This window comes from Octodon degus, unplaced genomic scaffold (assembly GCF_000260255.1).
Source record: "Octodon degus isolate 3935 unplaced genomic scaffold, OctDeg1.0 scaffold00057, whole genome shotgun sequence".
Taxonomy (NCBI): Eukaryota; Metazoa; Chordata; class Mammalia; order Rodentia; family Octodontidae; genus Octodon; species Octodon degus.
In genome coordinates, this window is record NW_004524633.1 from 3,592,398 (window position 1) to 3,608,953 (window position 16,556).

The following is a 16,556-nucleotide window of genomic DNA, read 5'->3' on the forward strand; positions in this document are numbered from 1 at the left end:
ACTACTTGTCCTTGGTGACCCTCCTCAGCTGCTGCGTCCTCTAGGGAACTTCTGTGACCTTCTGAGAGGTTAGGTAAGGGGCCCTCACCCCCAGCCAGGTGCAGACTGCCTCTCCAGGGCTCCCCACATTACTTCACTAATTCAAAAGATATTTCTTGGGTACTTACTGTGTGACAGGGCCTGAGGAGGTACTGATAAAGCACAGAACAATCAAGCTGAATCATGGAGCTTAAAGTAAAGAAGTGGGCAGACAGATTCTGTGACTGAAGGATGGAGCAGCCTGCACCATGCCGGGGCTGGGGCTGCATGGCAAGGCAGCTCCTGCAGAAGGGGGCAAGAGCAGCAGAACCGCGCCGTGGGCAGGGAGCTCAGCAGCATGGGCACGCAGCCTCCATGGTAAGGTGACTCCGTGGGAGGCAGTGAACCAGGGGCCGGACCTGACTTTTAGAAAGAGGAGTCGGAGGTCAGCATAGATAGCACATGGACAGGAAGGGGACAGCGAGAGATGCTCATATCCTCATGCACATGAGCCATCGTGACACCCTGAGCTATGTGGACAAGCAGGGAGCTGCCTGACTTGAAGAGCCGCCGGTACCACCAAGCCTGAGAGTGGGCACAGGCCTGGGTGCACTGGTGGGGGAAGTGTGGCGGGGCGGCTTCCAGCTCTGCGCAGGATCCACCTGAGCTGACAACGCCCTGGGGGCTGGGCCTTTGGGTGAAAGCAGAAAGTGTGGATGAGCGGTCTCAGGAAGAACCTCAGAGGTAAACAAAACAAAGCATAAGATTAGAATGCCGAGAACCAAGACCTTGAGAAATTCCAAAACATCAGGGTGGTGATGAAGGAGAAGCCCAAGAGAAGGAGTTTCAGAACAACAGTGGAGAGACGCATGCTGGCCGGCGGCAGCAACCTCAGAAAGCTATGCAAAGCATCAGTGACTTCCCACGAATATTACTTTGTTTTCTGCTCTTTCGTTTACCACGTGAACTAACACATGACCCATCGACTGTCGTGCATACGGGTAGACTAATAAAGCTTAGACGTGTAGGATGATCACCAGCACAACTACCAGGTTGGAAGGCAAACGTGCGGGTTTGTGCTCCTACCATAGCTTGAGAATCGTTTCGTGCTCGAGCGGAAGATGTGCAGGTGGGTGGTTGCTCCTGTGCTCATCCCAGTCTGCTGTAAGGAGCAAGCTCTGTGGTATGGAAGGCCGTGTGCATGCACAGGGGCAGCGTGAGAGTGCCGCACCGGGAAGATGTTAGCCTGAGCAGCAGATGTCATAGTGGTCCAAAGGGTGAATGGTCCCAGTGGGGCACGAAGGGCCAGGGATGGCTGTGGGAGAAGACGAGTTTTTGTATGCTAAGATAAGGGAATTAAAGCAGGTTTCAGTGGAATGGAAGAACATGAAGTCTAGGTTCTTACAGGTGTGCTGCAGCTCTGTGGGACTCTAGGGACAGCAGATGCAGCCCACAGGAGGGCGTGTGACTGCCTCACACTGCGTACACGCAAAGCAAGCAACACGTGCATGCATAGGCAAGCACATATGTTCACACATACACACGCACATGCAAGTGCGCAGGCACAAATATGCACAGGCACACACAAAAGCTCGAAAACGCACACACACACAAGCAACTACATACGTGCACACATGTATGCAAGCTCACACGCACACAACGCGCGCACATGCACGTGCACACATACGCACGTGCACACACACGCACACCACCTACCAACAGCCCCTAGAACTTCTAATGGGTAAAGTCTGGAAGACTGGGCTGGATGTCAGGAGCCAGCAGAGCGTCAGCTCCGTCCTCAGGGTGGGAGGACAGTGTGTGTGGTGGAGCTCGGTTCGGTTTGTGATCTTTTACTTTGAGACAATCATTCATTTACAGAGAGACAAGGACCCGAGGGGCAGGGCTCGGTCTGGTTCTCAGCCCCTGGGTGACCTGCACTTTATTCGCTTCCCTAAGCTTCAGTCTTCGTCGTGCAGAATTCAGTCAGACTCGCCCCGCCCACGGCGACCCTAGGATTAAAGCACAGGCCCGGCGCCTGGGCGCGGGTGGAGAACGGGGCAAGCTACTGCCGCCGTGGGCCCGCACCCGCGCAAATCTATGCGGCGACACTGCCAACTGGAACGTGAAGGACTTCTGCTCTCCGGAGCTTGGGCCAGGGTACCTGGAGCCCGCGCCCGGACCAGGGAGCGCGGAACCACAGCCCTGGTGGCCGGGGCGGGGCAGGTCTGGGCCTAGCGTCCGGCGCCTCCCTGCGTCGGGGGCCGGGCTAAGGCGGAGCGCCCCGTATCTCCGCCCCCTCCGTCCCCGCCCCCTCCCGCTCCATAAATTGCCAAGCGCGGGGCCGGGAAGCGCGCGCGGCAGCGCAGCGTGGCGGTCCTCTTGATTCCGACTGCGCACGCTCGCTTGCTTTCTTTCTTGCGGGCGAGTGTCCGGCTGTCCAGTCCCAGCTGGGATCGGGGAGCCCCCTACCAATACGTCTTCAGGCGCCGGGGATCCCGGCTCTTCCTCCTGCGCCGGCATCCGGAGGTTCCACACCCCGCCTCCGCCCGATCCGAAGACCCCAGCCTCGGCTTCCTGCGCGGGCCCCGCGCGCGGCGCAGTTCCCGGGGCCCTGGCGCACCATGACCCGCGCGGCGCGGCCCCTCCTCGGGCTGCTGTGCCTGGCCGCGTGCGCGCTGCTGGGCGCGGGGGCCGAGGCCGACTTCTCCATCCTGGACGAGGCGCGCGTGCTGGCCAGCCAGATGCGGAGGCTGGCGGCAGAGGAGCTGGGGGTCGTCACCATGCAGGTAGGGACCGAGCGCTCCGGCCCGTGATCCCGCCTTTGTCCCGTCCCGCGCGCTCGGCTCCGCCCGTGTCCCCACCGCGCCTACGTCCCCGGCCTGGCGCTTCCTCGGCGCCGTCCGGGTCGCCACTCTTTGTTGCTGTCTGCTCTGCGCGCGCCGGCCTCGGGCTGGCTGCCGTGTGTGTGCGCCTTTTGGGGAGGAACCCGGCCCAGGGAGGAGGGTCCAGCGTCCCCGGCTGCGTCTCCGTGGGCCGGGGGCCGGGGGCTTGGAAACACCGGCTGCGGCCAGGTAGGACCTGGAGCCAAGCGCCACGCGCGGCCGTGGACATCACTGAGCCGCGGCCACCTGGAAGGCCACTCGTCAGTTTCGTCCCCGCGACCGAAAAGGCCTGCTCGGTTCGGAAAGGCGGAGGTGACGATCGTAGTAAAATGTCACCCTTCTCCTGTGTGCGTGCACGGTCCAGCTACACTCGCGGGGAGGAATGTGGTCTTCGAAAGAGCGAAGTTTCCAGGAATATGCTGTTTGCATCGGTTTCTGATTTCACCCCGTGACCAGCTCGCCTCCCACGGGGAGGGCTCGTTTCAGCACTTTGGGACTTGGGTTTCTGACGTCTTTTTTTTCCTTTCCTTTCTTTTCTTTCTTTTTTAACCCTGCCTCCACCCCAGTGCCCTTCCCAAACGGTGCAGTTTTCCTAAAGCAACTTCTAGGACCTTCTTCCCTGTATGAATAATGCTAGTTTTTTTTTTAACGTATTTTATTCATTTTTAAGGGAGGGGGAAGAGGCGCCGAGGGCTGCTTGCAAGGTAACTTTACGTTATTTGCAGACCCCAGGCCCTGAAGCGCAATCGAGCCGGATTTTCTTCATTTGCATAATAATAGACGAGGTTTTTGGAGATCCTTGCTTTACCCTTCGGTGCGATCGCTGGGGTTCAGATGCAGTTGTAATTTTTTCCATATGCGTCTTCTGGTTCCTCACTCTTGAGCAGTGACTTTAAAGGCGATGGGAATGAGGGTTTTCTTTTCAATTCAGAACACAAACAGCATCGTGTCTCGGCACAGAGCACTTGATAAAAGTGGTAGAGTGCATTGCAGTTTGGGGCTTTGCTCTGGGGATTAGGCGGCATTTGTCACCCTCACCCCATCTCTAGGGCTAGTGGGGGGCGCTGGGGGCCTCCAGGTTCCTCCTGGCTGCTGAGGGCTTGCTTTTGCTAAGTCGCTGCCCGCCCTCTCACTGTTTCTCACCCTGTCCTTGACAAAAGGTGAAATCGGATCCCAACACATTGTCATTCAGGTAGGGATCCAAAGCAAATGTAGTTTTAAAAGGCTTCTCTGTTGAAAAGGAGACACTTCAGAAGCAAGGCTGTCAGTGGGGGGCTGCGCCCAAACGGCCCTTTATCTCCTCCCTGCTGGCCTCTGCCCGCACCTTTGCGACCTCATTGTGCTGTCCAACCTCCCGCGGGCAGGGCTTTGTCTGGCAAAATGGCAAGTGGCTTCTCTCCTGCTTTGAAAGGAGACACACATACTGTATTTCAGTTCCTCCTCGAGCCAAACAGTGATCTGCCACTTGCCTGGACCTGGGAAAATGGGGGAGGGCCTCTTTGTAACTGAGACCGCCAGTTTATTTATTGTTTTTTTGGGGGGGGTACTTGTAAAAAGTAAAATCTAATGCAGGTGAGACTTCTGGCTTTTAAGGAAGATTGTGAGAGCCACACATTGCTCGGCAGCCCTTGGGATTGGAGCAGCAGATCTGAAGCTAGTTCAGTGGCCCACCATGCAGGGCATGCAGCGGTCCTTGGGGACTGTGGGGTCTCACAGCTGGAGAGCTCAGTGGGCGGTTGGGGGTGGCTCTGTGTGGAGGTGGGTGAGCGCAGACTTTCACACAAAGCTGGGGGCGTGGAGGCTGCGTCTCTAGGCAGCAAAAGAATGCTTTCCCTGGATTAAGGGACTGACCCCTTTCATCTGACCTTGGTGTTGGTTGGTACAGCATGGGCCTTCTGCAGCCTCTTGTTTTAGGCAAAACTTTCTGCGGCCCAGTTTATTAGTGAAAAATGAAAGCCAGCAAGCAAGCCCGCCAAGACGTTCAGAGTGCTGCTGCTGGGGACCACGTCCAGACACAGTTTCTCATTACGAGCCCCTGCAAAGTCAGAGTAGCCCCCAGCAAGGCCTGCTGTCTGAGGTCAGATGGTAGCAGGCAGCGCTCACAGGGGGCGGCGAGAGGTGATTTTACAAAAGCAAGAGACCAAGCCTTCTTTCCTGGCCAGCCTCCTAAGACACTTTTTTTTGTGCCGGCTGATAAAGAAGACTGAAAAGTGGTCTCCTCCGCAAATTGTTTCAGAAGTTTACAAATGGAGGCCGCCTACTTGTGTTTCAGTGTTGTACATTTTTAATAATGGACAGAATTTTTTTAAACCTTTAAGTGATTTGCACCAGCCCATTAGGCCAGTGCCCAGGGCAAGCGATCCCCGAATACCTGGCAGTAGGTGGTTTGCATCACTGGGAAAAGCCAAAAACCTCCTCATTCTCTCCCTGGGGTCGGTGTTGTGCTCTGGAGAGAGAAAGGGCTGTGACGGAGACCGTCCTTCTTTGGTCATTCATGCGCCAGGTGCTTTGTGGGCGGCCTCACGGGGTGGGAAGAGCCCTAGAGACCAGGGTTGAGTGTGGCTACCTGCGAGTGGGGTGATTTCTTTGTAAGACTAGGGGCACTGCTGATTCCTGGAAACTTGCTTTGAGGATGTAAGAGGCAGTGTGCTGTGAAGGCCCTTGATGTGGATGGGGGTCACCGCTCCCCCTGGGGGTAGGTGCTGGAAATGTGGGGATCTCTGTGCTGCGCGCTCTGGGGCCTGGGAGGAGGTCGGTGGCCTGCGCGCTGCGCGGCAGGGGCTCTGCTCAGGCTGTGAGAGGCCTGTCTGCTCTGGGCACTGACGAGGCCCATTTCACAGTGCGGGACAACATGCTGTGGTCTCATCAGCGAAGCCTGGCACTGGGCCAGGGGGACTGCCTCGGCATGAGCCCTCCTGGCCTGGCACGGATGGCGCTGTGGGCTTGGCAGATGCACCAGCAGGTTGGTGAAACAGCTGCCGGGTGATGGGCCAGGAGGAGAGGGCCAGGAGGAGCTGCTTTCTATTTCTAGTCCAGTCAGAAACAGAAATGCCACTGGCACAGCCAGAGCAAGTCCCGTGGAGAGAACGCAGCAGCAGGACAGCCACTCAGGGCAGAGGTGGGTGCCGGGAGAGAGCCAGGCCCAGTGCAGAGACGTGCCTGAGATGGAGGGGAGGCCTCGGCCATTAGCAGTAAGGCCACACTCGTGCTCGCGATTGTCTCTGCACACATCCGGCCCCGGGGCCTTGGGTTAGGTCATGATGGCTGGGAGAGGTGACCGAGGCCTGCCATGCCTGTGTAGGGATGGCTGGTGGGAGGCACAGGCCCTGGACGGCAGGGGCACAGCAGCAGGAGACAGAGGACTGCAGGAGCCTCACCCTCGCCGTGCTGGTGCTCAGGGAGGTCCCCCTTTTGCCCCCAGCCCAAGATGGGGGGACCGGCTGGCCCAGCCTCAGGCAGGGTGGGAGCCAGTTGCTAGGCATCACATGCTTGTGATTGCTCCAGGTGGTGGCCCAGGGTGGTGTGGCTGAGGGCCCTCGAGCCCCTCCACCAATGCAGCCCTGGCTGTGCCCCTCTCGGCCCCTGACGTGGCACGCTGGCCGTTTGGGGGCCCGTGTGTCCTAGTAGTTCTGGTACAGCTACAGGCGGTGTTGTTAGATGAGACCTATGCTTTGCCCCGCTGTGAGCCACCATCCCAGGTCGGACCTGGCTGGGAGGCAAGGATGGGGACCCGTGCAGTACTTGAGGTGAAGCCACCTGTTTGCAAATGATGTGGCACCTGCCGCACGTAGTAAAAACAGTGGGACGACCGCCGTCACTGCTTCCGATGCTGAGTATTTGGAGTGGAAGAACACTGACTATGGATGGACGGCTCAGGGCGGAAGGGAGTTGGAGCGGACTGGCTCAAAGGGGCATCCTGTGGGCTCACGACACCTGCGGCCTCCTTGCCATCCCACAGTGGCAGTAGGGTTGGGGAAGGGGAGCCGGCAGCTTGCCACTGTTTAACCTGCCCCTGCTCTGTCTGGTTGCTGCATGGGGATCCAGTTCCTTGAACTTGTGGGGATGAGCAGGCCGGAGCCTTGCAGAACCTGTGAGCTTGGCCTGGCGTGGAATGAGCTTTACTTTGCATCTTCTTGCACAGCGTCAGAACTCAAATCCAAGATGGGAGGTATGCTTTTGGCGCAGCAGTTACTCGCGGTGCAGCTTCCAGTTGGCGCTCAGCACCCTGGGCTCCGGCGCTCACGCTTCCTGTGGATTAGCAGGGGAGCTATATTTTAGAAAAACAACCTAAGAGCAGCTGGTGAGCAGAAGTAAAAATATGGGACCAACGTGTTAAGGGGGTACAGAGCTCCCGAGCCAGAGAGTCAAGAAACCTTTTTTTTCTTCCTTTTGTGTAGGGGAAAGAAGTGATGGGGATTGGGTTGAAACCCAGGCCTTCATCCTGAGCTGCACATCCCCAGACTGCTTTTATTTTGAGGTAGGGCTTCTCAAAGGGGCTGAGTTGCCCAAGCTGATTTGAACTTGCAGTCCTCCCAGAGTGCTGGGATCATAGTTGTGCCCCAGAGAGTGGCCCTCTGCTGTGCTGGCTCTAGCGTGACACGTGCAGACCTCCGGCAGGGGATGCAGGTCATGTTTTGGGGAATTTGGGAGAAAAATACTGGAACCATTATTTGTAATTATTTACTTTTAAAATTCTCACTGCAAAGGCTTTCAGAAATATGCACAAGTAAAAAAGTAGCCTAAGAACGTGTATCCAAGGCTGGGGGCACAGCTCAGCGGCACAGCGCTGCCTGCAAGTGTGCGGTCCTGAGTTCGACGCCAGGTACATGCACCTGGCCCGGCTGCTGCAGGCCGCTGTGTCTCCACCTCTCCCTCCCCTGTGCCTCCTCCCTCTCTCTCTGTTGTGTCCTGCCACCATGCCGGGAGCTGCTTCTCCTCTGCGGGTCACAGACTTGTCCCTGCGCAGACCAGAGGCTCCAGTGGACCCCTCTCTTACACTCACTGGGTTTGGGGTTTGGGGTCTCAGCAAGGAGACAGCAGCCAGTGCAGCCGGGAGAGCAAGAAGTGGGCGTGGCCGGAGCAAGGCCTGGCGCCACCAGAACCCTGACTTCCGGTGCTCTGAGGCAGGATGGATGCCCGCAGGACCGGTGGGCACACAGGACCTTCCCTGAGCACCTGTCTTACCAGGGAGGCGACACCAGCCTGGCTGTGGGAGGCAAGCGAAGGCGCCTGCGGCTGGGTGCCCAGTGCCTGGGCCAGGACGCTCAGCGGGGCCAGGGAGGAAGCCTGTGCTGCCCTCTGCAGTGGGCAGGCAGAGCTCTGGGCACAGTGAGGGGAAGCTGGTGACAGCATTGGTATTGTCACGAGTGTGTGTCTTGTTCAGGCTGTGTCAGGCCTGGGCTACGCATTGGTTAGTGTCAGAGTGGCACTGCGTGTGCTGAGGGGCGGGGATGTCAGTGTACCTGCGGGCCAACCCGAGAAGGTGCCACGCATCAGGCTGCTCTGCAGGTGCATGATGGGTCTGCAGCTGGGTCTTGCTGCCAGGCAGCTAGAGCCACGTGCGTGCCTACCCCACTGGGTGACACAGTACAGGGCTGTTGCTTGGTGCCACCTGCCCAGCCAGCAGCAGCCTAATGCTGGTCAGTCTAGCTGCCTCTCCAGCCTGCAGGGAAAGCAAAGGAGACCCGAGCAAACGAGGAACCCTAGAAAATAGGCAGGGTGGTTCAGGGTGCTTGCACTGTCTGCAGCCTCCGCTGCCCATCCACCACCCAAACCAGGCTCAGCAGCCCCGCCTGGGGCCACGCCTCTGTCCTTGAACTGTAGGACCCAGGTCCCAGCAGGCCCCGGCCGGACCCCAGAGGCAGTCAGATTGACCACCCTCGTTTTCCCTCGACTCCTTCTGGAAACTGAGGCAGGGCGGGAGAGTGGCTGTCTGGAGGTGTGTCACCAGCCAGAAGCGGGGAGTTGATTCACACGCAAGTCTGGCCTGAGGATTTGTGCTTTTTGATCCTTTTAGGATCCCCTACTACAAGGGTCTTGGTTTTTGTTCCTTAAACTGGAAAAGGAAACTTAACAGTGCAGACTCTGCTTTTGGAAAGAATGCTTGCCGCGTTAGTTGGGGGCTGGGAATTGAAAACTGATGGTCTCACTTGACAGCTGACTGATTTTTCATGGTCAAGCTGTTACTTAAATCGTTAAGTCACTGAGCTACTGATGAAAGTTCAGAAATTCCAAGCCTTATTAAAATGTCAGATTTTTACGAGTTTATTTATAGATGTGCGTTTCTCCTGGTCCCTGCTAGCATCGTGCTGTGCTTACACTGCTTTGGGGAGCTGGCTCGGAAAGCGGGTCTTCCTCCCCGCCACACCCCCATCTGTGCTTCGCCTCTTTCGCTTTTGAGGAAAACCTCTCCTGTTTTTGCTTCCTGTTGCGCCCTTGTTTCGCTGCTTATTTCTAAGTTGGGTTTCTTACAGGAGCAAATGTAACTGGTCAGTAGCTCTTCGTCATGGAGGGCCTGCACCACTGCCAAAGGCATTTTCCTTTTAGTTAAAAAAAAAAAAAAAATTTAAAACAGTAAGTAATTAGGGGAGGAACAACTTTGGATGTTTAGCGTTTGCCTGTGTAAAAGCCACCGAAGGAAATTCCACCTGTAATTTTCATTCTGTTTTGAAATCGGCCTTCATGGCTCACCTGTCTGTCTCCCTGCTTATGAGGAGTGTGGAGTCGGGTGTGTGTGTATGTGTGTGTGTGTGTGTGTGTGTGTGTGTGTGTGCGTGCGCACACGTGTGCACGTAACTTGTAATAATATTACTACTTTGGAAGAATTGTTTGTTTAGTTTGGTGTTGAAGCTAAATAAAGCTCGCCTGGGCCCTACCTTAGCTTGCTTCTTTTTCTCTGCTCAGAGATAGTTTTTCTCCGCGGAGCTTGCGGAGCCGGCTGAGTTAATTACAGTTTGCAGGCTGCACTGCCTGAATGCCGAGGGTGGGGAGGCAGAAAGCAGCTTATGTTGATATTTCCCTGGAAATGTGATGCTTTTTTGTAATTGCAGAGTAGAAGCCAGTAAAGTTTTATCTTGTCCACGATAATGTCTCCTTCTCTTCGAGCTACAGCCGTTATTTTAAAGGTGTCATCGAAGCCCAAGATGGAACCGCGTTCTTCCTCAACTCTCTGGATTTTTCCCCCTAAATTTTAGCTTTGCATGGAGTATTTTAGAAGATACTCAGAGGCCCTGGTGGAAGGACAGTGAAAGTCGGCAGGCCAGGGAGAACGAATGTGAATTTTTAATTAGGCCTTGAGCAGTCCTTGCGCAGAGCAAGGCATCATTAGTGATGTGCGTCTCGCTGCCTTAGCAGAGGCTGACGTTTCGCTTCAAACGCGGACGGCAGCTGCACTGTGCAGATAAAAGTTGCCGGGCGAGCACCGGCAAGGCGGATGGGTGGATAATGAGCTGTCCTGCTTTACTGCAGCCGGGCGAAGCCTGCCAGTCACAGTGGGAAGGAGGGTGATTGGCAGGAGGAGGACCGAGTGTCACACGGTAGTCGGAGTCATTTTAGCTGGGGCAGAGCGATAAGGCGTGTGGTGAGGGGACAGCACAGACCGAGAGTGGAGTAGAGTGGCCAACTCCCTCCCCTCTTCTTTCTTCTAAATCAGTGGCCCGGGAGTGTACTGGCTCTGTGGCCCACCCCAGGCGCATTTGTGAACTAATCCTCCCAAAATGGCCTCTATACGCATTTCCATGTCACTTGAAAATAAAGTGAGGACGTTTGCACAGGGAGAAAACAGAAGCCACAAGCCCGGGCGCCTGTTGGTCGGCAGAAAGCAGTGTCTCCAGTGTGTCACCCTCTGATGGGAATGTGCAGTGCTCGTGAGTGGTTTGGGGACAGTTTTATGTCTCTGAGCACTAGAACACGTATGTGGGTTGGGCTAGCTTCATCGAATTCATCCCAGAGCCTGGCACTCTGGTAAGGCCCGTGGGTTTGTGTCTCTCCGCAAACCTGCACACTGTCCTGGAATGTGGAGAGATGGGGCCACCCTCCTCTGTCCATTCCTCCAGAGCCACCACTGTGGCACCTCGCCCTGCGAGCCGCTAGGTCTGCTCCTCCCCTGGGAGCATTAGGCACAGTTGTTGCTGGCCTGGATGGTTTGGGGAGAAACCTGGGAAACTGTTTGCTCCAGAGTTGGCTACCCTGGCCTTGCGGCTACGGGATCTGTCCTCCCTCAGCCTTGGGGGGACAGCAAGTGCATGTGCAGACCCGCAGCGTGGGCTTTAAATGTGAGGTATGCATATGGGGGGGCCCGGACGAGATAACAGAGTCATGTGGGAGCGGCAGGCAGTGGTGCGGAGTGGGCTAGGGTAGGAGCCCTGCATCCGAGACTGCGTGGGCTGGAGAAGTCTGGACTGTCACTTTCAACCGGGAGCTTCCCCAGTTAGCCTCCTCCTGGTGTTTACAGTGCGGATTTCCCTTGCACTTGGTGTCTGGCCTGGACTCGCTGCAGAAGAATTCAAATGTTTCAGATCTGTGAACGTATCCAGCTCTGTTTCTAGCAGGGCCCGAGCCTAAGGAGGTAGCAGTGGGTCTTATGTTGCATTTATTTATGGAAGAGGAGGTTGAGCTGCTTTCAGGAGTAGAGAAAAGACAAGAAGTGGGGATGTCCTCGCAAATCATGAGTGCTTGGAGCGACTTTTTCCCAGAAGTTAGCATTCATTAGTTAATTCAACAGATATGTATCAAGTGCATACTGCCCTGAGTTGAAGAGAGAACAGAGTGGAGGGGTAGGAGGAGGGATGGGGGAAGGGGGGAGGACAGCCAGGGAGGAGGGAAGGGGAGAAGGACAGGAGGAGCATGTCCCTTAAGCCAACCTGCGAGCAGAAATGGACACAGGACCAACGGCCATATAAATCAATGCGAGTACAAATCATGGCTCCTGAATGGTGCTGTGATGGAGCGTGGTTCTTTAGAAGAGCACCAGGGCATTGTCTGTGTGTGGTGGGGCACTGAGCCTAGGCTTTATCCCTAGCCCTTAAATCAAAACAAAACAACCAAAAATTTTTCTTTTAAATTTTGAGACTGGCCTCTCATTTGTCACCCTCCTGCCTCAGCCTCCCAAGCCACAGGCATCAGAAGCCTGGGCCACTGGACCTGGCCAACGGAAGCATTTAAATTTAAGTTAGAGACTGCACTGCCAGAACAAACAGAAGTTGTATGTGTCATTTGTCTGTTGGAAACTCTGAAGGTTCCCGGGGCTCCCAGTGAAGCCCCAAATCCCAGCGGCCCCGCTACCCTTCTGATTGCATGCCTCTCTCCTGCTGGCAAGTCCTGCCCCAGGGCCTTTGCCCAGGCCAAGCTCACCTTGGAGGAGCCAGTCAGGCAAGGGGACTTGGTGGGAGCCAGCAGGCGCGAACTACAGAGTGCACGTGGATTCCTTTCCCTCCTCAGCTGGGTATGCCAGCTGCTTCCCAGGGTCACCTTTCCTGTACATTGTGCCCCCCGCCCCCGTTCTGGGGGTTCAACCCAAGGCCTTATTCATTCATTTATTTATAGTGTTAAGAATGGAACCCAGGGACTTCACACCATGCTGCACCCCCCAGCCTCACTTCCTTCCCACTTTAAATTGTATGTCTTTCTGAGTTGTCCAGGTTGGGCTGGACTTGCAGTGCTCCTGCCTCAGCCTCCTGAGTGCTGGGATCCCGGGTGTGTGGGCAGCTCCGGCGACCTGCATGGCCGGGGGTAACGGTGGCGGCCTGGAGAGGCCCAGGCTGGAGCCTGGCCGGCCCTGTGCAAAGCTGCCTTCCTCCCAGCGCTGTGAGCAGCCCGCTCTCCGTGGGGCTGCAGCAAGGCTGGAATCCACCGCTGACTCTGCCCGCTGCTGGCCTCTGCCTCAGCCATGCTGTCTTGCCTTCCCATGAGGGACAGCCGTGCCCGCCTTCGTGTGAGGCTGTGCCAGTCTGGAGCAGTGTCTTGTGAGAAGCACTGCAGCCCACCGAGCTTCAGTTTTATGCTTGAGGGGCACAGCCTGAGGCAGAGTCGCCTGTCGTGGCCATTTGCAGGTGTACAATTGTGGCATTGGGTATTGTCCCCTCCCCTGCTGACCCATGGTTCTTGGCCTGTACGGGGGGGGGCGGGTCGTGTCCGGGTCATCACAGTGACTTCTCGTGGCTGCTTTCCTCGTGGCCTGGTGGCTTTCAGCCTCCCTTCCAGGTCCAAGTGTCCGCCCGTGTGCCCTGCCTGCTCGCCCCTCTCAGGCTCCACGCTGCTCCGCTCTGGTGTGTGGGAGCCTGCACTCCCTCTAGCCCCTCGGGTGAGGGCCACAGTGACCTTGCTTCCCAGCACTGCTGTGGCGCCACCCCACGGCCCCGTCCACGCTCCCAGGCCCCCCCCCCCTCACAGCCCTGTGGCCACCTTGTGAGTGCAGAGCCTGTGGGGCCCACACTGGGGTGTGCAGTGCCCAGACTGCAAGACGTCTGCAGCTGGCAACCGCCGCCACCCCAGGGTGTCCACTCCCTGGTCACCCAGGAACCCCAGAAACCTCAGGGCGCTCTCCAGCCGCAGCTCTGCCTCCCCGTGTCATTAACTAAAGGCATCACACGATACATGCTCTGAGTCTGGCCTTCTCTGAATAGTATCACGTACTGGAAATCCATCCTTTCCTTTTGGCACTGGGGGCCAAACCCAGGGGGTTTCTACAGCAAGCTGCACCCCAGCCTCCTTTATATTTACGGCAGGGTCTCACCATGTGGCCCGGGTGGAGCTTCAAGTGGGTTCCTCCTGCCTCAGCTTCGCAAGATACTGGGATCACAGGCATTCGCCACTGTGCCTGGCCTAGTGCACACTGTCCTGTGGCCAAGTGCGACCCAGTCCATCCTCTGAGGTGTTGGGTCTGCTCCCCAGCTGAGGAAGCTTTGAGATGCGGGGTTGTGAATTAGATGCTGGCAGCCGAGTCTTTGTGCACATGTAGCGCTCCCGGCTTTGGGGTGGGATTGCCGTGAGAGAGTGTGTACGTGCGTGCGTGTGTGTGCACACGCACATGTACATGTGCATGTGTGTGTGTTTGGCTTTGTAAGACCACAGGGGCTGGTGACATCTTTCTGAAGCCAGCATCAGGCAGAGGCGGCCATTTCTGGTGGTCACTACAGTTGTGTAAAGTCGCGTCTCGTGGTAGGTTTCTGTTTGTTTCTTTGCTTTTTGTGATAGAGTTTCCCTGTGTGGCCCAGGCTGGCCTCAGCCTCCCAGCACTCCTCCTGCCTCAGCACTCACAGCGATCCTCCTGCCTCAGCCTCCCAAGTGCTGGGATTATAGGTGTGTGCCACCAAACCTGGCTTCATGGTGGTTTAAGGAGGTGAAAAATGGCCCAGAACACTTTTATGAGCCTTTGCTATTAGTGTATCTTTTTTCTGTGAAGTATGGAACCTGTACTGGCTTTTAAGTTTCAGTAGGTTGAAGAAAAGTTTAATATTGTTACATTTGTCGTGTTTTACAGCTGCCACCATCACCCCGTTGCACAGCAGTAGCTCCTGTCACTGCCGAGAGCTCCTGATGTCTGTTTATTGCTGAGGTTTGGGCGTGTGTGTCTCTGTCTTCCCACATACTTCCCGCTTTCCCCATGAGGGCCAGATTCTGCTCTGTGTTCTTTCCAAGTAGCATTATTCTCTGAGGAAGCTGGATTTCATTAAATAGTGATATCCAGGGTTGGTCAGCAGCACAAAATCAGCAAAATCCAGGAGACGCCCAGAGCGTCTCAGGTGGACTCAGGTGGAAACAGCCTCTTGTACCATCTGAGAGCGACACAGCCCGAATGGCTTCCAGACTGAGTCCCCAGCTTGCATTTCAGGGACCACATAGACAGGGACCACGTAGACTCCGTTGCCAAGGGCGGGGCAGGGATGGGGACAGGAGAGGGGGAGGCAGGAGGGAGGAAGCAGGAGGACAGGCGTTGAGGGGTACCAGAGGTGCCGAGGCTCAGCTCCCAGTGGGGACCAGGGATCCGTTCTGCTCCAGCCCAGGGTGACGTCCTGGGAGGGTTTGGGATGACAGGGACAGGGCGACCTTGCTGTTTTGATGCCCCTTGCTGACTGTTAGCCTCTGGCTGTTGGCTTCACGGGTGGAAACACCCCTGTGGGACACATTACCCTCTTCAGAAGAGGTCCGTGCCCTGCTCACTGAAGGGTGCCTTGGTTTACCGCGTGGACCTTATGACTGCTGCATTCCGAGGACACTGGACTCTAGGGGATGAGTGTCATCGTGGTGGCTTCTGTCTTAGCTATGTTGGGCTCCCGTCTCTTTGAAAAAACAATGCCAGGCATCGTGGGGCCCAGCTGCAGTCGCAACACTCAGGAGGCTGAGGCAGGAGGAGAGGTGTGAGTGCGAGGCAGGCCTGCTCTACGCAGTGAGTTCAAGGACAGCCTGGACTACATGGTGAGACCCTGAAAGACATAGTGGGCTGGGGTGTAGCTCAGTGCCAGAGAACTTGCCAGCATGCAGAGCTGTCGTTGTCCCAGCACCAGAAAAGAGGGGACACGCTGGTCGTGAGCAGCGCCCCAGCTGCGGCGTGCGGACGTGGGGTGTGGCTTGGGGTGCTGCAGAACTGGAGCATGCTCGGTAGAAATCACGGCAGCCTCTGTGCTGGGGCTTCCCGACTGGTGATGGGGAGGAGGGGCCTCACTGAGGCCGCTGGCCCCTCGTCTGGGCCCCAGCGCGGTGGCCACGAGGTCCCACCAGCCACCACCATTTGGGCGTTGGGTGTTGGGTCTTCGTATGCTGCTGTGTCTGTAAGACATCTATGTGTGCGAGCGCCCGAGACGGTCAGCATTTTGCTAGAAGAAAAGGCTGTGAGGTGCTTTCGGCCCCCACCAGCTGCAGGGTCCTTAAGTAGTGACACCCGGCAGGACCGGTCAGCCTCAGGCGGGCTGAGCTAAGCCCCAGGACCGGGTGGGTCGGGGTCCAGGGCTCTGCACAGGGTTGGAGCCACGTCGCGGATGCGCATGTGATCACCCTGTGCATTGCTGCGTCTGTCCCCTGAGGCCCTGCCAGCCACGAGGAGTAGCGGGGACAAAGGTCCGCTCGCGCCTTTGGTCATCGAGAGAGCCTGAGTCAGTCAGTTTCAAAGGTACTTGTAGCGCTTCACAGATTACATTATAATTTTAACTTTTTGTGAAGTAATTGTGGTTTGGAATTGCCTGTGCTGTGTGTGGCCCGGTTATATTTCATAAGCATGTTATTATAGATACATCTTAACAACCTATTTTGTCTTGTAGACAGAATTCTGTGTTTCGGAGGCAAAGTCTTGCTATGTAATTCGCGCTGGCCTTGAACTCCCTGTGGAGTTTTGCAGTAATCCTCCTGCCTCGGCCTCCTGCATGCTGGGATTGCAGGTGTGTGCTAACATGCCTGGCTGGAATGGTGGCTTTTTTCGAAGTGCTAGAACTTGAACTTGTGGCAGTCACACTGAGCCGCATCCCCAGCACGTTTTAATTTTTTTTCCCTTCATTTTGAGACAGCCTCACTATTTTACTAAATTGACCAAGCTAAGCGGGATCCTGGACTCCTCCTCCCTCCACCTCCAAGATCCCGGAATTACAGGCTGCATCGTGACGCCCAGCTGGCAGAGACAGCTTGTGTGATCCACACTTCGAGTTTCGGTCTTCTGGCCAGTTTCTC

The 16,556-nt window shown here is 56.4% G+C and overlaps 1 protein-coding gene across 2 annotated transcripts in view; it reads left to right on the forward strand.

Annotated features, from left to right (window-relative positions):
* Positions 1–2,366: 2,366 nt before the first annotated feature.
* Positions 2,367–16,556, forward strand: part of Cachd1 (cache domain containing 1) — a 173,811-nt gene continuing 159,621 nt past the window's right edge. For both annotated transcript variants that reach the window (XM_004633970.2, XM_023718297.1), the window contains exon 1: positions 2,367–2,804. In XM_004633970.2, coding sequence (XP_004634027.2) covers positions 2,640–2,804 — 165 coding nt within the window. In that variant the 5' untranslated portion in view covers positions 2,367–2,639. The remainder of the gene's footprint in view (positions 2,805–16,556) is intronic.